At 51.2% G+C, this 25701-nt stretch overlaps 1 protein-coding gene across 1 annotated transcript in view; it reads left to right on the forward strand.

Annotated features, from left to right (window-relative positions):
* ITFG1 (integrin alpha FG-GAP repeat containing 1) overlaps window positions 1-25701 on the forward strand; it is a 192730-nt gene that overhangs the window by 37092 nt on the left and 129937 nt on the right. Inside the window, exons 7-9 of the mRNA XM_061548724.1 lie at window positions 24-82; window positions 2240-2321; window positions 24478-24572. Of these exons, the coding sequence (XP_061404708.1) occupies window positions 24-82; window positions 2240-2321; window positions 24478-24572 (236 nt within the window). The remainder of the gene's footprint in view (window positions 1-23; window positions 83-2239; window positions 2322-24477; window positions 24573-25701) is intronic.

A 25701-nucleotide genomic window follows, 5' to 3' on the forward strand; every position in this document is an offset into this window, starting at 1 on the left:
AAATGTATTTCTGTTCGTGACAGATTTGTTTCTCACCAACCAAGATGGCCATCAAGTCAAGTATGACATGTGGTACAACGTGGTAAGAGCCCCTCTGCATTGAACACAAACAACACGAAATGTTAGCCAAGCACTCCCGTGCAATTAAGTGCTAAGCATTCTTGTCTCGGCACTCCATCTCAACAGACTGGAATGTTATAATTATTTTATCGTGCTGGAGTATTTTTTTTCTTCTTCTTCTCACACTTGCCCCAAAAGGGCCCCGCGACGCAAAGCAGAACGCGTACAAAGTTGACCCCGTTCCTTTAATTTAGTCCACAGTTCTTTGGATGAACGACACGGCTGGAAAGAAGCAAGAAATGAGAACTCCGCACCGTAATAACGGTGGTTGAGCACAGATCGGAATAAACGGGCAGTCTCGGCTCGAGTCCCCAGCATGCGTGGAGATATCTAGGCGTGAGGTTTATGAAGACCATGACCAGGGGAGCGGTGTTGTATATTCATGTTATATTTGGTTTTTCAGATGCACAGTATTAAATGTATGAAATGTATTTGATCCGCCCCTTCATTATCCCGATGAAATCTGTTGTCACCGGCCGTGATAACACCAGCGAGCAAATGAATGGGATTCTTCGTGGAGCAATAAAATAAAATAGATGAAAACAACTAAATTAAATCACGACGTTTCGGAGGCAACACAAGCCTCCCCCATCAGGTGTAAAAAGGCACAGTTATCTTGCTGTGCCTTTTTACACCTGATGAGGGAGGCTTGTGTTGCCTCCGAAACGTCGTGATATAATTTCGTTTTTATTTATTTTATTGTTTTACCTACGTGACTTTACCAAAAAAACCGAAGAGAATGAATCCTTGCAGTCACGAAAGCTTCAAATCTAGAATTCTTCGTGGAGTTTTACGCTATCCCCCTTCTTAACCATCTTATCGTTGCTTGGCGTGACATCACACGGCGCCGCACATTTCCTTCCATGTGCCGTCACAAAGTGAGGCTGTCATCGCGGGCACAGGTGAGAGGCCATTTTAGCACTCGCCCAGTTTGCCAACGGTCCAAGAGTGGTGTGCGTTGCTTCCTCATAGCGCTCTTCTCTTATGAGGCACTGATTGCAAAAACACCGGGTAGGGGGGTGGGCAGGGGAGTGGTCGACCTCAATCTTTGAAGTGCTTGGCATATGAACGTATTGGCGGTACACCGGTGCGCGGTATTAAAATAAATAGCAACGCATTTTTTTGTTTTCTGTGATTCGCAACACCGGTCAAGAATATCTTCTGAACAGGGTTGCAGGGCGCATGAAATTCAGTTCTCGTAATGTCCAAGCAGTTGGAAGAGGAATGTTATGAGCGGCTGAACACGAAGCTCAACAGTCTTGTTGCCAGCACCTCGGACAGTGATTTGGCAGTTGTTATGTTCGGAACATAGATGGACTCATCCATCTTAACAACTGCCAAATCGCTGTCCGTGGTGCTGACGTTAAGAAAAAAACGCCACTTTTTTCAAATGTTCTTGATGTGGATTTCACACATGATGATGATTGCTTGTGTTGCAGTCGAAACGTCGTGAGAATTGTATTGTTTTATATTTTTATTATTTTATTGTTTCTCTTCTACGTGACTTTACCGAAAGAACCAAGAATATGAATCCCTGCAGTCACGAAAGCTTTAAATCAAAATTTAAGTCTTGTTGCCGTATAGCAGCACCCAGCCCTGTTGACGATTGGCTGGCTGCTTGTTCCAAAGGCGGATTTGACTCAGATGGTTCCTTGATGCAGCGGACCCAAATCAACGGTCAATATCAGCCTTTTGTTAGCAAGTCTCATTATACTGAATAAACCTTCGAATCGCGTCAAACATGGCGACAGAGTCAATTAAAGACCGATAAACAGATTTTCTTATTCGAATTTAGATGTTACTACTGTTTGTGTTGTGCTGCACCGGTGTACCGCCAATACATCAATATACTCGCCATGAATTGAAGGGAGGAGGCTCCTCATTGACGCTCTTGCCCTTTCATTTAAAGCTTAAATGGACTCTCAGGAAGATCATCTTGCCTGCTTCAGTCGCCCAAAGGAATTACCGCAGGTGTGCATTTTGGCGAACTTTTGAATGCACGTGCTCAGGCAGCGCTCCCAATCTGCCCTTGCACGTTAATGTTTGGTTCAGCACACACACACACACACCCATGCACTCCGTGGTAATGGATTCCCTGCTCTGGCTTGTGTGTTTGCAGAATGGAAATTTCACATACGGCCAGAGTCTGCCTCCTCCAGCGGACTTAAAAGTCATCGGGCAGTCGGCGTTTGCTGATTTCGGTACGTTTCTGAAAATGCACATCGGCTAATCAAATAATTTATTTACCAGGCACTGTATATCACCCGTACAGAATCACAGGCACAGTTAAATAGTGGCTCGGTTTCAAGCCTTCTTGAAACAGCGGCAACGCATCACCGTGGCGCTTAGCTTCATTGTCGGCAATGGAAACGGTGGCGTGTCTTTTTGGCAAAGATCAGACAAAAAGTAACATTTGGCGATGTGGACATTGGGTCTAGAATGTATCTACTGTGTGCGCGCGCGCGCATGCGTGTGTATGTTTTGTCCGGAGCGGTGGCGTTGCAGTTAGCGGCGCTGCGCTACGAACCCAGGGACCCGAGCTCGATTCCCACTCACAGCCAACACCAGTGACGATTATTTGAACCCGTCCTGGGCCTCCCTTATCTCGACTCAGCCTCAAATGAGTACCTGGTGCGGTGTGTGTAAACATCGCCACTGGGGAGACAAAGGCAGCCGGGCGTGGTGCTGGCCACCCGCCCCCTCGTGTGCCACGCCAGCCTTCATAGGTGCCCTCTTAACAGCGCCTGCCCCAACAGTCTGTTCGGGCTATACGGAGCGTCTTTGTGTGTCGTTTACTATCTTCTCTCTTTTACTAAACCGCTTAGCAAAAGCAACCAATCCCCATGGGAGCATTAAAGACCAATTTATCTTCTCAGCGTTCCCATGGGAACGCAGATTTTGGCTGAATGGTTCATTTGGCCGGCGGACTGCGTTACCGACAGCCGTGCTGCACAGAGCCACATTCGGGTGCTTCAGGTGCAAGGATCAAAGCTGCAGCCAGATGACCCAGCGGCCCATGTACGTACCAAAACAAAAAAACCGCCGACTTTGTCATTCGTCGTTCATAGGGAACCTTCGATTTGAGAGGAACTCTTAAACGATGTCCATGCCTGTGGACCACATCACACAGAATGCCTGTGATCTTGTCAGATCCCAATAGCCAAGTGTGAATGAGCTTGGTTAGCGCATGGATGGAGAGCCACCGTGTGTAAAACAGGTGCTGCAGGCCGCTGCGGGCATGCGTTGCCAGCAGAGGGCCATGCGGCAAAATCAATGTTCGTGCTGTGCTATGCTCCAACATCTATGCTCCCCATCACCAAATATGCATCGGTTAGCATGGTGAAGTATGCTCAAATAACCCCCAACCCGCATGACATGGGCCGCGCCGTCACCCAGCGTTGGATTAAAAGTATTTTCACGTGTGTGTGACAAAACAACGGCCTTGGTGAAGATGCGGAGGCTGTTCCGTACTTGTGTATATGTGTGTATGCCGCACGTACGTGTATATGTGTGTATGCCGCACATAGGGGTGTGTCTCGCACATGTGTGTGTGTGTATCTGTATGTCGCTCATCCGTGCGTGTGTGTGTGTCGCACATATGTGTGTATGTATGCTGCACGTACGTGTGTATGTCACACGTACGTGTGAACGTCCTACGTACGTGTATGTATATGTGTACGTCGCACGTACGTGTGTATGTATGTCGCACGTACGTGTGTATGTTGTATGTGTATATCGCACAAGGGCATGCATTGGCACCTTTTCCTTGACCACACATTTTAATCTATTTTATTTACAGCCGTGTCATTTTGGAAGTCGTGTTGGGTTTGCATAGCGTTGCATAATTAAACGTGATTAAGGTCCTACGGCCAGTCTTTGTCTGTGCATTGGAGTACATTTTTTGGCGAAACCACACATTTTGGGGGAGATAGATAAATCGATAAATCAATAACCTGTCAATGAAACGCTTGCATTGTATACATTACGTTTTGTTTAATGCACGCTGTCTGTCTTGCTCCGTGTGGAGGGAAGGCTGCCATGATTTATGTGGCACGTGGTGTAAATAACAAATTGTTGTTTAGAAAGACTGCCTCATTTTGGTGACTGTTTGATTGATCACCTTGCTTTTTCAAATTTACAGTGCCAATATGTCATTGGCACCCAGGTACCGCGTGTTGGATGCACGTGTGTGTGTGTGTTGTCCGGAGCGGTGGCGTAGCTGTTAGCATGCTGCGATGCGAACCCAGCAACCCGAGTTCGATTCCCACGCATGGCCAAGATCAGTGACTATTATTTGAACCAGTCCTGGGGTTCCCCTAGGTTGACTCAGCCTCAAATAAGTACCTGGTGAATTGCATAAACATCGCCATTAGGAAGACAAAGGCTGCCGGGCATAGTGCTGGCCGAGCACCCCCTTGTGCACCGTGCCGGCCTTTGTAGGGGCTCGCTGACAGCACTTGCCGCAAAAGTCTGTTAAGGCTGCACGCCGCATCGTTGTCTTTTATGCATAATTATTAGTGAGATTTGCAAGTCAATGCAAATCACCGTTAAATCCCACATGCAGACAAATCTGGCGATGAATTATTCCGCACAGTGCAACAGCGGGGGCCCGGTGTGTCTCTGAAGCAAGGGTCCTTTGTGCAGCGTGAGTGAATTGCAGAGGGGGCGGTTGAGAAATGCCTGCACAGGCATTTTATCTCCGGCGTTGCACAGCGCCGCAGAGTAATGTACGCACATTCATCTCATTGCCAGTGGTCCCGCAACTCCCGTGATTATCACTGCATACTGGGCATCAGCTGATGTGCATATCAATTGCCACACATCTGTGTCTGCTGATTGGCAAACTTTGATCGTTCGATCGTTTCGGCGCCCGTGTTGATTAAACCCAGCCACAACTGAGGTGCAATAAAACCAAAAATTGTTGTGATTTGTACAAATGTCGTTGTGCAGTACCGCGTCGATCTGCCGAACGCTTCAATGACATTCAGAGAATGCTCAGGTAACTATGACATTGATGGATGGGCATCACATATCAGGAACGCATTCCATTCAGTGTCGTATACCCGAGTGTGCGTATGGCACACATCACAAATCCAGGTGGAGTCATAGTTGACACCTCTTCCGAACCACTCCGAATGCCAAGCGTGTCGTATTCGATAGGCAAGCCCTCTCAATTGAATTATGCATTTTAGTTGGACATAACTACGAATAATAATGCTGAATAGGAACAGGAAAAGACCATCGTTGCTTCACTCCACGCTTCAAAAGAAAAAAACTACCACGTAAATTCGTAAACCATTCACAATTTTCGTTGGATGTACGTGATTGCATTTATTATAAGGTACGTAAATGTTTGACGGGACACTTTGATTATTCTGGTTCGCTGTTCAAAACGAACGCTTTCGGACATGCTCCGTAGCAACACCGAACGTGCCCTTGCGTACGTTGCCATGTTGTGAGCAAACGCTTAATGAGAGCACAGCAATTGCTGCCAGCGACAACCCCCTCTCCCTTGCGGCCTGTTACATGTTACCATTGTCCCTCCTGCCACACGGATACATTAGCCTCAAAGTCCTTCAATGCGGAACCCTTTGTTGATCCGAGTTATCTGAATAGCCTCAAAGCCCACCGCTCAGATTCACTTCTTCCCACAGATCCTCACAGGCGCGCTGGGGGGGGGGACGATTTTGAGTTTTAATGGCGTCTTTTTGTTTTTAGGCTTCCATTGTGATTATTGCCAGATCCACATTATAAAAGGTTCCCGCGGCTTTTAACGTTGTTGCGTCTAACTCGTTTGCCAAATAAACCCCCCCCCCCCGCCCCCCCCCCCCCGGCGCTGTTGCAAAGTGTGAAATGTTTTTGTGTAACTCAGGACAAGTTTGTGGTCGAAACCTTTGCAAAAGTTGGCAGTAAAACATTTGCGCTCTTTATTAATGCCGCCACGCCATTCATGATACCTGCGGTAACAGCTGCTTGGAGACCTTTGCGCTGATTTGCTGGTCCCGCCGCCAAATGGCAAATCGTCATTTTGACAGAAAAAAAAACGAGTGCATGGTTTGTCGTTCATTTCTGAACGCAAAAAGTCGAGCCCGAACTCTTGTGTTTCCCCTAACCTTCAGTCGAGACATCTCGTGACCCCCCGGGTGTGTGTAAAACCGTTGCCCTGTGCCGCTTCTTCAGGTTTGTTCCCGTCATTACGGTGAAAAGTTTTACGTGTGCCGTTCATTATGACGCCGTGCCGACAGGATTTGTTCGCATGCCACGGAACACGGCTAAGGGGGCCAGTGCCTTGCGATGCCAGGCGCAGTCGTGGCAACCACGGTGGCCGCCATGGTGGCGAAATTTTAACTACCTCGCCAAGGTATGGAGGGAGGGCGTGGGTTCTATCTTGACCCTGACGCCCGTATATTTGGAGTTTGCGTGTCTCTCTCCCCGTGGTGACGTGGATATTTCTCCGGTTCTTCTGGTTTTTCCCTCCACATTTAGAAACATGCGTTTAAGAGTATATGGCTGCTAGAAATGTCCACATGATAAGCCACTTCGTTGAGCTATCATTTGTGGCCAGGTCGCTTCTGAAAATGAGCTATATCACTCAGTGGGCCTTACCTGGTAGTTTATTGCTTCGTTTTAGTTTAAAACCATGATTCCGCAAGTCAGAAATCGCAGCGGGACCAACAGTTGCTTACCCATTGCAGTTACTTGGCGAAAAAAGTATCCCACTGTGAAGGTGAGAACTTGACTCTGGACTTACAGGAGGATGGGTACCTCTACTCCCGTTGCCACTGTAAAGTGGAGTAGCTGGAAATATGTTTAAAAGCGTCAAAGCTCTTTTGCAGCATGTGGAGTGCAGTGAATCGCACTTTGGTATTGAGAGAAAGTTCCGTCCTCTGCTTGTTTTTTTTCTCTCTCTAAAGAGGCCCCAAGTGGGTAGAGTGAATGTTGAACAACTGCTTTGCCAAGAGCCGAATTGCTTAACCGTGACTGCTCCGAGTTGACGCATCATCGTCTGGCTGTCGAGGCATTGGATAAAACGCAGCAGGTTGTAATGGATAACTGTGTTTGGTCAGTTGTTGTCTTTCAGTATGAGATCATGCACAGCATACACAAATTCATCAGCGTTTATTTTAGTGGGGGAAGTTGGGCAGAGCCTTTTGTGTACGGTGTAAGATTGAATTCTCTTCATGGCCAGACTCTGGTATTAACTTATTTTTTGCATAAGAATGAGTTCATTATACTGTGGGTATAAAAAAGAAATACATTTCAGATAATGACAGTGCTTGGTGTGATTGTGTGTGTGGATGTGCAATGATGGGCAGCACGCTGCACGACGAGCCCAGCAAACAGGATTATCATTCCTGCCAATGGTAAATGTCCGTGCCAGGTGGTACCATAGCTTGATCTGGTCCTTCCCCTGTTCGACTCGACTTAAATGAGTACCTGGCGCGATCATAAACATCGACACTTGGGGAGACAAAACTGGCTGGGTTTGACGTTGGCTTTGCAGTCTACTATTGGCTTAATAAGTATTCGCAAACACCACTTGCCCCCAGTAGTCCATAAGGCTATATGGGGGATCTTTGTCTTTGTGGATAATGGTAAATGGCACATTGTTTACTTGAGTGCAGTCCAAACCCAACTTAAGTCTATTCCCACCGATGACGAACATTGGTGTCTTGTGGAATCTAAACTTGACCCGAGCCTTCCGTAGGTTGACTTAGCCTTAAATTAATTTGGTGCCTAAACATTAACACTGGGAAGACAAAGGTGGTCAGACATTCTACCAACTGCACCACTCCCTCGCGTGCAATTGAAGACCTTAATACGTGCTCACTAACAGCACTTTCCCCAAAAGTCTGAATCGCTACATGGAGGGGGGGATCTTTTGTCTTTGTAGTGTACATTAAAACAAAACTAAAACAGTGATTTACCACCGAGTAAAGAAAATTGTCGACCAAACATTGTCCTGCCAAAATTACATTTCGCCAGCAATCTCCAAAAGTGTCCCTGCGCAGTCAGTGGTTTGTGAAAACAATCGGACTCTAACGCGGGGTAATGGCATTCTGGACTTGTTATCCACTCTCTAATGGCACAATTACAGGCGCACGTGGGGAGGCATCACCGCTATTCCTAAAATAAGCACGCACTGAGATCAACAAGAGACCCCAACGACCAGAGTCGTGATGGAGTCTCAGCGCTCGCGACTGGATGCCTCGCCACTTTGCCCAAGTTTGCGATGCTGCTGGAAAATACTCGCTGGAGCAATACGCTGCCTGCCCTGGTGTGGCCTTGGGCTGCCCTGGTTTGCATCTTTGCTCACCCAGTCTTGTTTTTCACCAAAATCATGGCATTTAATTGTACCCATTTGTTTGTGTTGCCGTCTTGCCTGCGGAAACGCACCTGGCGTGTTCTTTCGGTTGCCACATGCGTGTGAACGTGTGATGCGCGTGCACAGAGAGAGAGAGATGGACAGGGAGCGAGAAGAAGGGAAGAGAGGGAGAGTATTAGTTTGTGCCTGCTCAGAGTTTGACTTATCCCCAGAACCCTGCGGTTTTGTAAATGGGTGTTCTTTTTACTTTTGCAATAAATTACTTAGAATGGTGAAAGTTGACCACAAATCAACGTTGGTTGGGTTGAGGTGCCAAAGAGGATTTCATCATGTGGAGCTCTTATTAAACGGTGGAATGTGAACATCTAATGATCAGAATTTTGTAATCAAGTAGCATCGCACTCGTAACAATAATGAGGCCTGACTTAATCTATTACAACATAGATCCTTGGTGCTACCACCTCCAAAAAGAAAGCCACGTGTTAACAACCCACCACACTGTGTGGTTACTTGCATTTGAGCTGTGGATGATTTTTTTTCTCTCTTTCTGCCACGTTCTTTCTCAAAGAGGTCGGCGATTGTGACCTTCCATTTAGCGCTATCCTTGACATTTCTCAGCAACTTGGCATTTAACAATCCCAGTTGCATTCATTTGTTCAAATTGCTTATTTACTTAATTTGCTATCCTCCCCGGCTTCGTTGTTGTACCTGCAATTTTATCAGCCAAAAACATTAATATATTCAGTCTCTTGTTTTGCAGTCACATGCCCAAGAAATCTAATTTGTCTTTTTAAAATTATTAAAAACAAATTGTGGTTGATTTTTAGCCGGTTGAAAAGGCAAAACAATTAATTGCTTTTGAATAACAGTGAAAATGCCGTATCATTTGTGAAATTATCTTTCGGACTCATTAATACTACACGACCGTTTTAATGCACATGTTAAATATATATATGTACCTTGAAACTAACACGAATAAAACCTCAGAGACTTCAGTTACAGCGTTTGAAATTGCCGGTTTAAATATTGTTTTTTTCATTTTCAAGGCGGTGATTATGAAAAGTGATGGCAATAAAGTACTGTCAGCAACTAAAAGTTTCCAGTCGTATAGCAGCATGACTGCTAACTATAATTTCCGTTGCGAGTTTTGTCCGGAGTTAATTATCGCATTTAAATATGAGTGAATTCACATTTCTGAAACCGTGCCTGGGAATTAGTCTATTTTTTTCTTTCGAAGCTCAGGTGGAGCTATGGCACAGCAGTTAGCGCACCGCTTCATGAACCTGTGTTGGGGCCGCTGGTCCCCGGAGTCCCTCCCTGCTCCGTGCCTATGGCAGGGGCTCCGCCGTGCGCCGACCCCTCGCTGCTCTGCGAGCAGCTGCTGCCGTCGCTGGGCTCATCGCCCGACGGCTCCCCTCCCTGGTCCGTCCCTCCGCGAGCTCGTGTGAGAGGCATAGCTCGCCGCACGCCCTCGTTCACCTGCAGACGCTGCGTTGTCTCTCCACGGATCACGCGCTATTAAACGGGGGTCGGGGGCGAACGACGCTGCCCTCACACTGCGCGAGTCCCGGCGGCGACAGACGGATCGGGGACCTGCGGACGCACCGACCCCTTCACCCACACTACGAGCGCACACACCTGCACACGCGACACCCACTCGTGCGCCGCTCTACGCAGCGCTCACTCACGTGGTGAACCACAGTGTACACACGCGCACCCACACGCTCACACTGCACGACAATATCACGCGAGACCACGCTTCGCTATTAATGATTTATTATCTGATACCTGGTAATTTAATGTTAAATCAGTGAGTCGACGAGGCTGGCCTACGCTGATACCTTTATACCTATTCCCGATTTATCTGCTATGATTCTAATTCACCTACTTACTTCCTGCTAGATGCCCACGGCGGTTCGTTGATCCCGTGCTCGCAGCGTACCTCGATGCGTCTCACGGACGATCGGGTCGCTGGACTGGAGAGCGTCCTGTCGCCTGGCGCTGGAGAGAAGAGAGCGATTTCCCCTCTGCGCTCCTCTATTTATCCTCCCTACCTCAAAGGGGATGCTGCGCTGAACAATGGGCTCGTGCACCCCAAGCCCGCGCACGGCGGTTCCCGGGCGCTGTTGATATGCTAATCAGTGAGCGACGTTGGCGGCGTACATCCTAATTACTCCCTTACCCTTCCTAACAATGGGGCCTGCGCGCTCAAGCACAATTATCCCAACCCTCCATGACTATGCGCAACAGCCCCTGTGACCCCGCTATTCATGCTGTCCCGTGCCTCCCCTGCTTGCCCCGTCGACCCGTGGGAGTGTGTGTGGGGGAAATGCGCCTCAACCGCGGTGGCCGAATGCCCCACGCCGCGACCACACCATATTAAGGCCGGCCGCAGCGCCGCGGTGCCACGTAGCACGGGGGAGGTCATCCAATTCCCTGATCGCCGGAAACCGTGAGAATTAATCCCGATAAGGGTCTCTCGGATAAAAACCGGTCGGCCAGGCGACCTCCCCTCGGAGCTCTATGGGGGGGGGGAAATGAGTGCGGGTGTGTTCATGTGAGGTGAGGTGAGGGGGACGCGGGGTCGGCTCCGTTGCTTGGTGGTGGCGAGGTCGGGGATTTGGTGCCTGCCGAACGGCTTCGTGGCGGCGGCATCACATAGCCCCCCGAGGTGCCAGTCCCCGTCCCGGGTTGACTGGAGCACCTCGCTTGGGCCGCGCCCACGAGGAAACGTTGCGGGGTCCGGGGGATCCGTCCGGACCTGGTGGCTGGCCTCGGGGCGGGTGGTTCCGTCCTCTGTAGCTCCTGCGGCGGTCTCCTCCTCCACTCCAGCGGCTCTCCCCGTCCCCCGGCACCTGTGGGCTGGGGCACAAACTCAGCAGCGGAAGGGTTTAGTGGCCGTCGTCCGCGCCGTCTCCGGACTGGATCGGGGCGTCTCGGGGACCCGGCGGGGCCCATGTAGTGTGCGAGGCCCCCCAACACGAGGGGTGCGGGTACTCTGGGATTTCGGGGCTTTCGGGTGACGGAGTCCTCTCTCGCCGGGGCCGCTTTCCATGGTTTTAAGCGGCGGACATTGACCACCGTCTCTCGACCCCTCTCCCCGCCGTAAATTAGTACCGTCCAGGGGGATATCTGCCGCACCACGGTCCAGGGTCCCCGCCAGTAGGTCGTCAGTTTCCCCACCTGCCCGGCCCCGACGCGAGGGGTGTGTAGCCACACCTTAGCGCCTGTCAGGAATAAGGGGGGTTCCATGCGGGGTCGGGTGCCCTGTTCCTGCCGCCGATGCGCGGCTTCCCCTTGCGGGTATGCTCGGCCTCGGGCTTCTCGCAGGGTCTCCAACAGGTGTTCCACGGGGCGGCTTCCCTCCTCCGGCTGGGGGGAAGGGACGCCGAATAGCAGATCTGCGGGTAAACGAGACTCACGGCCGAACATCATTAAAAACGGGGTTTGTCCCGTCGACGTGTGTACGGTCGTGGCGTAGGCGAAAAGGGCATAGGGGAGGTGTTCGTCCCAATCCCGTTGATTTGCGGCCGCCATACGTTTGAGTTTCCCCGCTAGGGTCTGATTCATGCGCTCTACCATACCGTTCGCTTGGGGGTGATACGCTGTGGTTCGGTCCTTCTGGATTCCGAATTCTCGGCACAGTGCCTGGAACAGCTCGGCCTCGAACTCGCTATCCTGGTCGGTGAGGACTCGTTCCGGGATCCCGTGCTTGAGTACGTAATGTTCTACGAATGCCCGGGCCACCACCAAGGCCGTTTTATCAGGGATGGCCACTGCCACGGGGTAGCGGGTGAAATACTCTACTGCGACTAGAATATACCGGTTGCCTCGATGGGATCGTGGGAATGGCCCCTGTAGATCGATCCCGACCAGCTGATTCGTGCGGCTGACGCGGAACGGCCTTAGGGGTACCTGGTATCGTGCCGGTTTCGGCCCGCACTGCTGACAGGCGCGGCAGCCCTGTACCCAGGCCGCCACGTCTTGTGCCAATTTGGGCCAGAGATACTGGCGACGCAGGGTCTCTCGAGTGCGTCGTTCCCCATCGTGGCCCCCGAGTGGGTGGTCATGCACCAGCCGTAGCAGCTGGGGTCGCACCTGGGCAGGAACACAGATGCACCCCGGCTGGCCGGCCTCGGTTAACTCCCGTACCACTCCGTTCTGCACACACAACCGGGCATACAAACCGCTCCAGGGTCCTGGTAGGGCGCTCTTTTCCTCCCGCAGTGCCGCCTCCACGGCCGCCAGATCCGGATCTCGCTGCTGGGTCTGTCTCAGCTGCTCGTCGTTCAGGCCCGGGAAGGCGCAGCCGACGTCCTCCTGGATCCGTCCGATCGGGTCCCGAGCCGCGGATCCCGCGCTTGCCGGGCGGTCGACGGGATCCTCGGTGCCACCTGTGAGGGTCTCTGTGGCGCACACTGCACTCTCTCTCGCTGGGGGGGGGGTCAGTGGCCGCGGCCTCTCGGGGGTCCGTTGCCTGCCGGCAGCGTCCCCCCGTGAAACAGGGGCAGGCCTCCTCCGCCCTTGTCTCGGCGTACACCGTGGGCCGCCTCGACAAGGCGTCCGCGTTTGCATGCGTCCGGCCAGCCCGATACTCGATTTGCAGGTTGTACTCCTGCAACTGCGCCAACCAACGGGCCATCTGCCCCCGCGGCTCCTTGAATGTAAGAAGGAACTGAAGAGCATAATGGTCAGTGCGTACGCGACATCTCCTGCCGTACAAATACGGCCGGAACTGCTTACATGCGAAAATCACGGCGTACAACTCTTGGCGGGTCACGCAATAGTTCAGCTCGACCCCACTCAAGGTCCGGCTGGCGTACGCGATGACTCGTTCCGTCCCATCCTGTACCTGTGACAACACCGCGCCCAGCCCGCTGCTGCAGGCGTCGGTGTCCAAAATAAAATCGGTGGTAAAATCGGGGAAAGCGAGGGTGGGGGCGTGGGTCAGGTGGTCTTTGAGAGTGGTGAAGGCCGTCTGGCAGGCCCCCGTCCACTGATGGGGGTGCTTAGGGGAAGTGAGTTGGGTGAGGGGGCGTGCGATCTCGCTGAATCCCTTTACAAATCGACGATAATAGGTGGCGAGCCCCAAAAATGATCTGATCTCCGTCAGATTCCTTGGCCGTGGCCACTCCACTACGGCGCGTACCTTCTCCGGATCGGTACGCACGCCTGCCTCGCTGACGCGATGCCCGAGGTACCCCACCTCGCGTTGTGCGATGTAACACTTACGTGGCTTGAGCTTGAGATGAGCCGCTCGCAGTCGCTGGAACACCTCTCGTAGCCTGGACCAATGCTCAGACAAAGATCTACTGAACACGATCACATCGTCCAAGTAAATCAGGCACTGTTCCCATTGCAAACCCCGCATCACCAACTCCATCAGCCGCTGGAACGTCGCGGGTGCATTGGTGAGTCCGAACGGGAGTACTCGAAACTCGAATAGTCCCATCGGGGTGGTGAATGCGGTTTTCGGCCGATCCTCCTCCGCCATCTCCACCTGCCAGTACCCGGACGCGAGATCGAGGGTGGAAAAATATCGCGCTCCGGCGAGGCTGTCAAAAGTGTCGTCGATGCGGGGTATGGGGAAGGCGTCGCCGAGCGTGACTGCGTTCAGTTTACGATAATCGACGCAGAACCGGGTTGACCCATCCTTTTTCGTTACTAGTACCACCGGGGCTGACCAGGGGCTCGCCGAGGGCTGAATTATGTTATCGCGAAGCATGTCCCCAACCGCCTCTTTGATCTGGGTGCGTTCGGGTGCGCCCACTCGGTATGCAGGGAGTTTGATGGGTCGGGCTGCACCGGTGTCAATTTGGTGCTTAACAAGGTCGGTCCGACCCACGTCCGAGTCGTGTTCGCTGAACACGTCGGCATACTCCCGCAGTAACTCGCGCAGCCGATCGGCCTCTCCCTTAGGTAAATCCGCCCATGGTACATGTAACGCGTCGAGCAGGGGAACGACTTCGGCTCGGGGAGTTGGGCCGACTCGCCAGGCCAGGTCCTGCTCACCCTCAGGACGACCGGGGTCCTCAGCCCAGAGTGCGAACACCGAGTCGTTAGAGTGGCGTGCGTGCAGGGGGTGTACTGTGGCTATCGGGGTGCGCCGTCGCAGTATCGCTGGGGAACTGTGGGGGTTAAACATCCGCATAAACAATCGGTCCCCATCTGCGTTTACCAACGTGGCGGATCCCACTATCCCATACCGTTTTGCCAACTCCGGGTGAGGAGTCAGCATTACCTCCCCTGATGGTCGGAGCGCGGGGTCGGTGGGGGATGTTGCCACCGGCACCAGCATCTCGGTGAGCGGCCCGATGGTGACTGCCGTCGCCAGGATAGCGGCCACAGGTGTGAAGCGGGGGCGCGTCGGTTCTCGTCCCAGGAACGGTATCCGCTCGCCGTTGCTCTCCACGGTGGCGCATCGCTGGCGGGGTTGCACGTTGAGTCCCAGCCGTTCTAAGAGGTCGGTACCTGCGATACACTCGTGACACAACGCACTCGACACGTAGAACTCCTGGGTGCACCCCTGGCTGCCTATGCGGACCTCTAAGGTGGCTCTCCCCAGCAGCCCCATTCCGGCTCTGCTCGCCGTGTGCAGCGCGCAGTCCGGTGCCTGCAGGTGACGCACGTCGACCCCGATCGTGCTGCAGTGCGCTGCGCTCACGAGCGAGGCCACCGCCCCCGTGTCCAGCAGGATTCGGGTACGCACTCCGTTTACCTCCCCTTCCACCAGCGACGTGGCCCCCGTGATCCCCGCCACCAGCTCCCGTAGCCAGTCGCCAGGAGTCACCGTTTCTGTGGGCGTTGTTGCTGGAACCTGTGTGGAGATCACTCGCTCGCCATTAGTCTCATTATCGTCTATTTGTATCGGGACCGCGTCGATTGCACCCCTAGTTGGTCCGCTTTCTAGGGGGCGTTGGAGTTTAACCCCCGCGTCTGCCTAGCTCGGGTGATTTCAGGACAGTATCTCACTAGATGCCCTCGGCGGTCGCACATATAACATGCCCGGGGAGGGGGGGCGGCTCCGTAGCGGGTCCCCTGTCCGCTCCCTCTCCCTCCCCCAGTACGCAGTTGTCCCACATCGGACTCTAATTGGGCTACTCTCCCGGCCAGCCCCCCTACGGTCGAGCGTAGTTCCCCCATCTCAGACTGGAGGGTCTTCATATTTTTATTCGCTTCCTCGCGTACCTGGGTTACCCTCTCACCTACGTGGGTTACCCTCTCCCCTACTTGGGTTACCTTACCGTCCATTCGGTCTACTCGGCCAGCAATATCTCCCATGCCGGTCTGTAACCCAGCTACCCAACCCGGGGTTGTCTCGCGGGGTTTCTGGGCCTCTCTTGCCCGTCTCCCCATGGGGCTGGCGGGCTCATCCTCATCCTCCTCCTCGTCAGGGATCAGGCTCGCCACGGTGTACTCCTGTCCCGACCCTCGGAGCTGCGCGCGTTCGCTGGAGAGCTCCTCACACTCCAGCGCTTGCTCGACTAGGGTATCGAAAGGGAGGCCTGCGCTACTCTTTTTGGGCTGCCACCACGCGGTGCGAGCTAGGTACCTGAGTAGCTTGTCTGCAGCTAGCGCGTCAATGACCTCCTTCGAGAACTCTGGACGGGCGATCCGGGTTAGTGATCGCACGTCCTCAGCGTAGTCTCGGAAGTCCTCGCCAGTTTGGCGTCGGCGCGCCTCTAAGGCGGTCTTCGCCCGTATCGCGTTGCGCGTGCCGAAACGCAGGTCTAATCTACGCATTAGTTCTTCTAGTTGGGTTTGCGCGCTTTCGGGTAGTGCCTCTACAAAGTCGGCTGCCCGCCCGTCTAAGTTTAACGTAAGATGTCGCAACGCCTGCGCGTCCGACCAGCCATTAAGCTCTTTAGCCCCTATGATATTACGGGAAAACGCTTTCCATGTAGGGGTCCCCTGGCCGGTGAACACATGCCTTACCTTTGCGTGGAGTAGCGCGCCACCTTCCCGTGAAGATGTGAGGGTTCGTCCCACTTCTGGCACCAAGTTGTTGGGGCCGCTGGTCCCCGGAGTCCCTCCCTGCTCCGTGCCTATGGCAGGGGCTCCGCCGTGCGCCAACCCCTCGCTGCTCTGCGAGCAGCTGCTGCCGTCGCTGGGCTCATCGCCCGACGGCTCCCCTCCCTGGTCCGTCCCTCCGCGAGCTCGTGTGAGAGGCATAGCTCGCCGCACGCCCTCGTTCACCTGCAGACGCTGCGTTGTCTCTCCACGGATCACGCGCTATTAAACGGGGGTCGGGGGCGAACGACGCTGCCCTCACTGCGCGAGTCCCGGCGGCGACAGACGGATCGGGGACCTGCGGACGCACCGACCCCTTCACCCACACTACGAGCGCACACACCTGCACACACGCGACACCCACTCGTGCGCCGCTCTACGCAGCGCTCACTCACGTGGTGAACCACAGTGTACACACGCGCACCCACACGCTCACACTGCACGACAATATCACGCGAGACCACGCTTCGCTATTAATGATTTATTATCTGATACCTGGTAATTTAATGTTAAATCAGTGAGTCGACGAGGCTGGCCTACGCTGATACCTTTATACCTATTCCCGATTTATCTGCTATGATTCTAATTCACCTACTTACTTCCTGCTAGATGCCCACGGCGGTTCGTTGATCCCGTGCTCGCAGCGTACCTCGATGCGTCTCACGGACGATCGGGTCGCTGGACTGGAGAGCGTCCTGTCGCCTGGCGCTGGAGAGAAGAGAGCGATTTCCCCTCTGCGCTCCTCTATTTATCCTCCCTACCTCAAAGGGGATGCTGCGCTGAACAATGGGCTCGTGCACCCCAAGCCCGCGCACGGCGGTTCCCGGGCGCTGTTGATATGCTAATCAGTGAGCGACGTTGGCGGCGTACATCCTAATTACTCCCTTACCCTTCCTAACAATGGGGCCTGCGCGCTCAAGCGCAATTATCCCAACCCTCCATGACTATGCGCAACAGCCCCTGTGACCCCGCTATTCATGCTGTCCCGTGCCTCCCCTGCTTGCCCCGTCGACCCGTGGGAGTGTGTGTGGGGGAAATGTGCCTCAACCGCGGTGGCCGAATGCCCCACGCCGCGACCACACCATATTAAGGCCGGCCGCAGCGCCGCGGTGCCACGTAGCACGGGGGAGGTCATCCAATTCCCTGATCGCCGGAAACCGTGAGAATTAATCCCGATAAGGGTCTCTCGGATAAAAACCGGTCGGCCAGGCGACCTCCCCTCGGAGCTCTATGGGGGGGGGGAAATGAGTGCGGGTGTGTTCATGTGAGGTGAGGTGAGGGGGACGCGGGGTCGGCTCCGTTGCTTGGTGGTGGCGAGGTCGGGGATTTGGTGCCTGCCGAACGGCTTCGTGGCGGCGGCATCACACCTGCCGACTTGGCTTGGATTCCCAGCCACGGCGAATGTAATTCGGTTCGTGACACCTTAACTGCTCCTGCGCCATCCCTCGTGGAGCAGTGTGGTGAAGTACAGTCAAACAGCTCCAATGACTGACCCAGGCATTGATACAGGCCTTCATCCAGCCATAGATTGACAAAGAGCTGTAAAAAAAATACAAGATAAAATCTTGATTCTCCAAGCTACAATTCGTTCATAGCTCCTGTTGAAGTGAAAAGTCGGCAGGCGACATTGGTACCCTTTCCTTGACTAATGAATCGGATGCCAACATCTTCTGGGTATACTTTCTACCCGCAAGGTTTTATTTCACGGTTCATTATCAGGAGCCGTGTGTTGTTTCAACCCAAGAGGAGAGCTAATCGAGCAACGCAAGCACCTGCAAGTGCCAATTGGCAGAACATCGCACATTCTGAGAGCGTTTGCCTTCCAGGCTCTTGCTCACAGTGATACAAAGGCATCACCTCATTTGGCAAATAGGAGCCAGGTAACTTTCCTTCCTATGATGGCCTCCTACTTGGTTGCTATTTGGCTCCATGAACTTGTGATGTTGTGCGCTTTTGATCAGGAGCTCGTTGGAGAAGTTCGCAGGCCCTATTCGGTGTCGGCATGGAGATGCCGCTCACGCCAGATATGCCCTGTTCAAACGACGCGCGTGTTTTTGGTGTTTCGCGTATGCGTTGCTGCACACGTATTTTTCGATTTAAAGCTTTCGTGACTGCAGCGTCTGAATGAGACGCTGTCTCCCCGACAGACCTGGTTTTCACCTGAGGACGGCTGCTTGCGTTGTGGCCGAAACGTCGTGAGAATTATTTTATTATGTTTTATTTTTATCATTTTATTACTTCCCTTCTACGTGACTTTACCGAAAGAACCAAGAAGATGCACACGTATTGTTATTCTCCGGCTTTTCAGTTTAACACGTAGCAGGCTTTCGCGACCAATATTATTCATAATCAACGTTTTTGGGTTTAGATCGCGTTATTTATAAATGTGTCGTAACCCTCCACCACCCGACACGGCCAATCAGTAAAAAAGTGTCACGTTGACAAAAGAGAAATAGTTCACTGCTTTAGCCCACCGGTGTGTTGAAGCTTGGTGGGCTAAAGCAGTGAACTATTTGTCTCCGGTTTTTGTTTATCTTTCTTCGTTCTTTCTTTCATCCACCCGTAAAATAAAGCATAAAATCTGTAACCTGACCCTGCCGCCGTGGGGGGGGGGGGGGGGGGTGCGAGCGATCGCAATCCATGCGGCCCCCCCGTGGCTTGCGGCGATCTGAGGGATCGCGTCGGTCTATCCAAAAAAAACCCAGAAACGATAGAACGACCCCGACAATTTGAGAGCGCCGTGTGGTTTTTGTCGTGGCCGTCGGGCGTCATGCGTCCCTCTGAATGTTTCACTTCGCTCGTTGGTCACGTTCGTGAAGTCACGTTTTAATTAGGAGTTCACATTGTTGGTTTTTTCTTAACGTGCTTTTTTACATGTGTATATACCTACATCTGCAACACTAAACCAATTGCCAACAGTTGCTGTGGCTGTTTGCCAATACTTGATATATGGCTGATTATGGTGATGATCATCACCATCACCAACACCATCGCCACAATCATCGTCTACGTTATCTTGCTTTCATCTTGTCTGTCAATGTATTTGTTCTCCGCGTAGCATTGCTCGGTGATGAATTGCTTGCAGGAAGATGTAATGCACACACACAATTGATGGTTGGGAAACACACCCTGAGGCTTTGTACGCCCCTAAAATGGCGTTACACCTTGTCTGGATGTCGACGACTTTTGATTTTGAAATAACATGGCTCTTTTTTTTGTTGCTAAAGCAATCTCTTATTCATTTGTGCATTAGTTCTGTAATTCATTCCATTTGCCAATGCACAGACTTCTCTATCCATTCAAATATCCATCCATTAATTTGTGCAACATTGCTCATAAAAGGGAAAATGTAGGGGTGGGGGGGTACAGCCAGTATTACGTGATACTAAAATTAACCTAGCTTACCCTGCATTTGCTCTCCAGCGTAACATAATACAATGTAATTTACATTCTTTGTGACATGAAATGTATAGTTTGTAATAAATAAATAAAATCCCAACACGGAATAATGTATCATTGACATGCATGGTTCTACCACACTTAATAGGATTAATAATAGTGCAGCTTTGTGTTTTTTTCTTGGCTTCCCCCCCCCCACCCCCCCTCATATTTACGTGACGTTAAATGTTATTGCTCACATATCGGGTAAAATTCCATACTTGGTTGTTGCCGTTTGTGGATGCTCATTAAATTGAAAATAACGGCCACAGTATTTGTAAAGATTTTGTGTTGCGGTACAGGATGAGCCATAAATGTAAATGAACAGCAATGCTTAAGATGATTAATTTTAAAAGGCAGGCCAATCTAACGATCTATATGTGGTTATTGCCATATTACCAAGAGGCAATTAAAATCCTAAGGGTATTTAATTAATGACTGTAAATCAATTAATTTGCATAGATAAAGTCAATACTGCTGTACAACGTAGAAAGGTGTGTTTGCGAGTGTTTTAATCAGTTCTCTACGCTCATACTCCAGATGAAAACCATGAAATGCATTGTTGGCTGTAGCATAAATTCATTTATGATGAAAATTGAAACGGAATTCGAGGGTTTTTTTTTACATCTGTTGTGAAAAACTCACTGTTCACAGTTTATTCTCAGCTGATGTTGGGTTAAGAGTGTATGTAAGGTTTTGCGATGCCATCGCTGTGCGGATACTACCTTTTTTTCCTTATTTTAAGGCCCTTTTGTTGCACAAGGCTGTGAAGTCACCACATTACATTATTTTGTACATCATGCTTAGCCTGTGTTAAATGTTGTGGAAATTATTCTTCAGCACACCGGTTTGCTGAACTAGTAACTAATTGGCACGTTCTGTTTACGTTACAAACCATACTAATTGGCCTGTGTCGAGGTGGTGGCGGGTTTAACGACACATTTATATTCACGCGATCTAACCCAAACAAAACTGTTACGGATGCGTAGCAGCCTGTGCTCAAGACTGGCGCTGCACTCCAATCCACGTGTTCCCCTCTTGGTCCCCTTGTATGCTGCAGCGTTCCCTCAACAGTTACGAAGCATTTTCCAAGCCGTGCTGGGCTGTTCTCCTGTGAAGGCCAGCACGGCTCGTTTCATATCTCAGTGCTTCGTGGTTGCACAGCCCCGTTGTTCTGGACTACCTCCACTCCACCTCCTCCCCTCCATCTCCTCTGCTTATTCCTCCTCACCCGGCGGGGAAACGATCGTAATCTCTCATTCTATTGTGTTTTTTTAACAAGGTGAAACACGTGCAAATGCTATCCAATGCTACCAGATATTTTTTTTATTTCTTAAATGTTTATTATGTAAAACCTGACCCTGAATTTGACCCAAGTGACGAACACCGTTCGTGGATCTGCGCTTCTTCTGCATCGACTCCGCAACCCCCACGGCTGCTTCTAAGGTTTACCCGGCTCAAGGCGTGCGGCTCCCTATGGAAAGCAAAGCCACACGGCCCATATAACGGGATGGAGGTGTAGGAGGGGGGGCAAGGCCGCAGTGAAAATCTGAGGCAGGCCCACTTGCCAAGTTCAGCAATGGCATCGGCCTGCTTTTCAATGGCCGTGGGAATGTAGCATTCGTAAGAGTCTTGGATCGAAGGCTATGGCCCTCGAAACGAAGCCTGAGGTTTGAGGCCGGTAGGCACAAGGCCAAGGTCAAAGCTGGGAGCCGCAAGACGAATTTGAGGCCAAGGCCCACGGGCTCTTTGGGCAAAGGCCAGTGTCAAGATGGGATCCTCTGTTGCCAACGCCAGTGTCAAACCTGGTGCCTCCAAGACAAGCCTCATATTTACGTCTCGCCCCTACTGACCAAATGTCCTCGAATGACCACGAGCCGGCGGCCCCGCGGTCAACGACTGGTCTCAAGGGACTCGAGAGTCGGGAAATTCCAAAAACCTGTTTTGGAGTAAGATGTCTCGTGACATGTGGAATGACATTGCAACTGCATTTCACTCGACATTTTTACCATCGTCACGATCAAGCCATCCAAAGGTCTCCAGGACAAACAAGATTTTACGTGTTTAAACTTGCAGGAAGAGCAGTGCCGGTTGGAACACCAAAAATTATTACGAAGCTTCCAAGTGGCTTCTGTTCATCATTCGACTCCAAAACGAAGCGTGTATATAAAAAACACAGATTAGCCGTTTTTTTGCATTGCAGAAAGCGCAATATAAATGGAATCTATACTCGGAGCCTGTTGTAACACATGCTTAGATGGAAGCACAATGCATTTATACAAAATCTAAATTTAACCACGCGTCGCAATTGTCTCGTAGTATTTCAAAGCAATTATCACGTCCCTACCTTACGGTTGAATCGCCAGAAAGGCACATTTTTATTTTTCGTCTTCCAGCCTCCCCCGCCCACCCGCCCACACAGTGACCACTTTAATTTCACTCTCGTTTGTTTCTCCTCATTAAAGTCGTGACGCACATAACAGCGGCAATCCAGAAGGGGGAAGCCCCTCGCACTGCACTGTCGATGCTTTGATACAAGCGCGGCAGCATTTTTTAAAAATATATTTTTTTTACCCGATTCCCACCGGACTTTGCTGGAACAGTTATTGATGGAGCTATTGTCCCTCCCTCCTCACTGGGGTCCCACCTCTCATTCCTCTTACCTCAACTCGCTCACCTCCTGGCTATAATAAGCCTTCTGTTGCTTCGACGGGGCCATCGCAGGTTCCACAGTTCACTCCCATGGGTTTAATTAGACTGGAGTTTTGCTTTGGGAATTTGTCTGCCGTGGCTCTCATGGAAAATTACCCTTAATTGCATTTAGATTGTGGTCCAGGGCAGTTGTAATTGTGCTAATTTGTGGGACATAAGGACCCCTCCCCACCACCCCCAGCTCAGAATTTACCCGCCTTTCTCCGTAACATTAAATCCCTACTAGGGGTTCGGCGATGCATGGATTGATCAATTAATATCTTTTGACACATGCACGATCCAACTCGCGCGTAGGAATCGGTGTTTCTCTATTTGTCTACGCTGCACGTAATGAGTTCACGTGACTCCTGCGGCCACTTGTGGCCGCTACATTCGCCACGGTGTTGACGAATGTTTCTTAAATTAAATTGAGACACAGAATCGCAATGTTTAATTGAAGCGACTGGAAGGTGAATCGTGACACCTCTATTCCCCGCACCGCTGAAATATACCCTTCTGCCCTGCTTGTGCTCCGAGGGAGAGTAGACAGAATGCACAAGTAGTTGGTTGATGCCTGTCTAGAACATTAACTTAAACATAAATATTCCCCATTGTTTTTAGATACTGCGTTTCAACTGACACATCCGAGCCAAGCCAGCGTGAAGCTGCAACGCTACGGGTGGTTTTCAACTGGCTGTTGGCCATGCTGAGCCAACCCCAAACCGTTATGTGCTGGCTTCACAAGACATCTGAATTTGGCTCGGGGCCAAGCTGGTCCAGGGAAGGGTCTAATGATGTGTGACACCAGTCGCTACACTGTGAAGAACGTTAACAACGTGACATCTGCATGCATCTAGACCCGCTCAAGACGGGCTGGCTCGTCGGCAGACCTGGCACTGGCTCGGTAGTACAATGCAAAACGGCTGATATATTGCTGAGACAATTTCTATTTGCGAGAGCCTATGAAAACCGGAATGCCTATCGAACCCGTCGGTGACGATGTTGACAATCTCAATTTTTTGGTGCCGATTGCCACCGCTGATGTGCATGACCGAGATTCAGCATCTCGTCACCGGAGGTCACGTCGCGCTGCGCACGTCGCCGCGATGGCTGCAGCCAACGTGCGCGGACACCCTCGCCCGCTCGCCGCCTTCACTCTCAGCTTCTACGTCGTCGGGGGCCGCCAGTCAACAAATCCCATCTCGCGTCCCCTTTCCTTAACCGCGAAATGTGCCGGAGGCGTGACCCACGAACACTCCAGTTTAATTTCCGACCGCCCTCCCCTACCCCCATCCTACCCTCCTAATTTATGACAGTTAGCCGAATCTTAATGGCATGTCCTTGTTTCCATAAAATGCCAAAAAAAACTTCTTTGGCATCGTACGCAGCCAACCGCGCTATGAACGACTATCTGACTAAGATGGAGAGAATAATGCATTGAGTCATTGATTATATACATTTGTAAGCTCACAATGCCACGCATAGATTCACGTGCTTGAGAATTGTATGTATTTTTATATGTATCTTTCTATGTGTATTTTTCGTAATGGGTTTATATTTGCTCTTACAGCCGCTATAGGAGATCCGATGCAAACGAATGTTTGAACGATTTCTTAAATCGAATCGCAACCGTCAATCTCGACAATTCATCAATTCGCTGACCATTCAGCCCATTACTCCCCAACTGAATACATAGCCACAATTTTCCAGATCTCCTTTGCGTGAGGGGAAAATGAATCTCATTGGCCGCTCACCTCACCTCGGTTAAACTGAGGACGTGGGTACGTCCTGACAACGACGGTGGAGCAGCAGATGAAGTCGGTGGGCGCGGGATACGTGCGCGGTATTCAGAGGGGGTTGACATGCTAATGCGAGGTCCCTGCTGTTTGCAGATGGAGATGGAGGTCAGGACCACCTGCTCCCAGGCTGCACGGACAGCGAGTGCCACACCAGCGTCATTTATCTCAACAAGCCCGGCTCGCAAGTGGTATCCTCGCGCACTGCCTCACCTGCTCCCTTGCTCACGTTCTCGCTCACCCAGCTTGGTCACGTGCTCGCTCACTCGTCCACACGCTCACTCGCAGACTTGCTCACAAAGTGACTCGCTCACGCCTTTAATCGCTCACTTTCTCACACACGCACTCACTCATTCAAACGCTCACTCACGCACTTACTCGCTCACGCACTTACACCCTTGCTCGCTCACACTCATTCGCACGCGCATGCATTTTCTTGCTCACACACACTGCACGTGCAACTTGCCCACTGACTAAGTTGTCTTGTGGTTGTTGTTGTTGTTGTTGTTGTTGTTGTTTGACTTGCATCCCATTGGGATTTTTGCACACAGCGTTGGTGTACGGTGTTTTTTCTGCAATATTTTTGCTGTCTTTTCTTGGATTTTCTGTTTGCACTTGGTCACATATTCACTTTAAGATGTTTTTTTGTTCATGTTTTTGTTTTTTGTTTGTTGCGGTTGCACCCGATTCAAGAGCTGAATGGCTCACAGGGCTATACCTAATAAATGAACTTGAACTTGAACTTGACACACCTGCTCGCTCACACCCACACACTAACGCATGCATTGGCCATCTCGCACGCTGACTCACTGTGTCGTGCTGACTCCATCACCCACTGACTTGGTTAGACGTCTGCAGCAATATCTATTGTGTCATATGTTCTCCATCTCTATACCGTATGTTTTTACGTTTTGAAAGAGATGTGTGTGAATGCGTAATATATGATATGAATATATGTACACATTTACACGTTTTAGTGTTTGTGCACTCTCCTGCAAGATTGGAGGTCAAAGGGTTTTTATAATGAGGTCTCGGAAACATTCTTACGAAGGTCCTTATATACTATTTAAAGCCATATCATAATTCTCTAATCATGCATAACTCTTTAATAACACAAAGCACTGATAAAATCCACATGTAGAAAAAAAACGTTGGCTGCGTGGCACAGTGCGCTATGAAGCCTGACTACCCGAGTTCGAATCCCGGTCGATATCAGTAACGAATGATATCTTAACTGATCTTGGCCCTCTCCCTTCACCAACTAGCACTGACCCAGCGTGGTGAAATATCGTTGAGCAAACAACAAAAAATCCCTCCATG

Source organism: Lethenteron reissneri, chromosome 9 (genome assembly GCF_015708825.2).
Source record: "Lethenteron reissneri isolate LAM-NWPU_2019-01 chromosome 9, ASM1570882v1, whole genome shotgun sequence".
Taxonomy (NCBI): Eukaryota; Metazoa; Chordata; class Hyperoartia; order Petromyzontiformes; family Petromyzontidae; genus Lethenteron; species Lethenteron reissneri.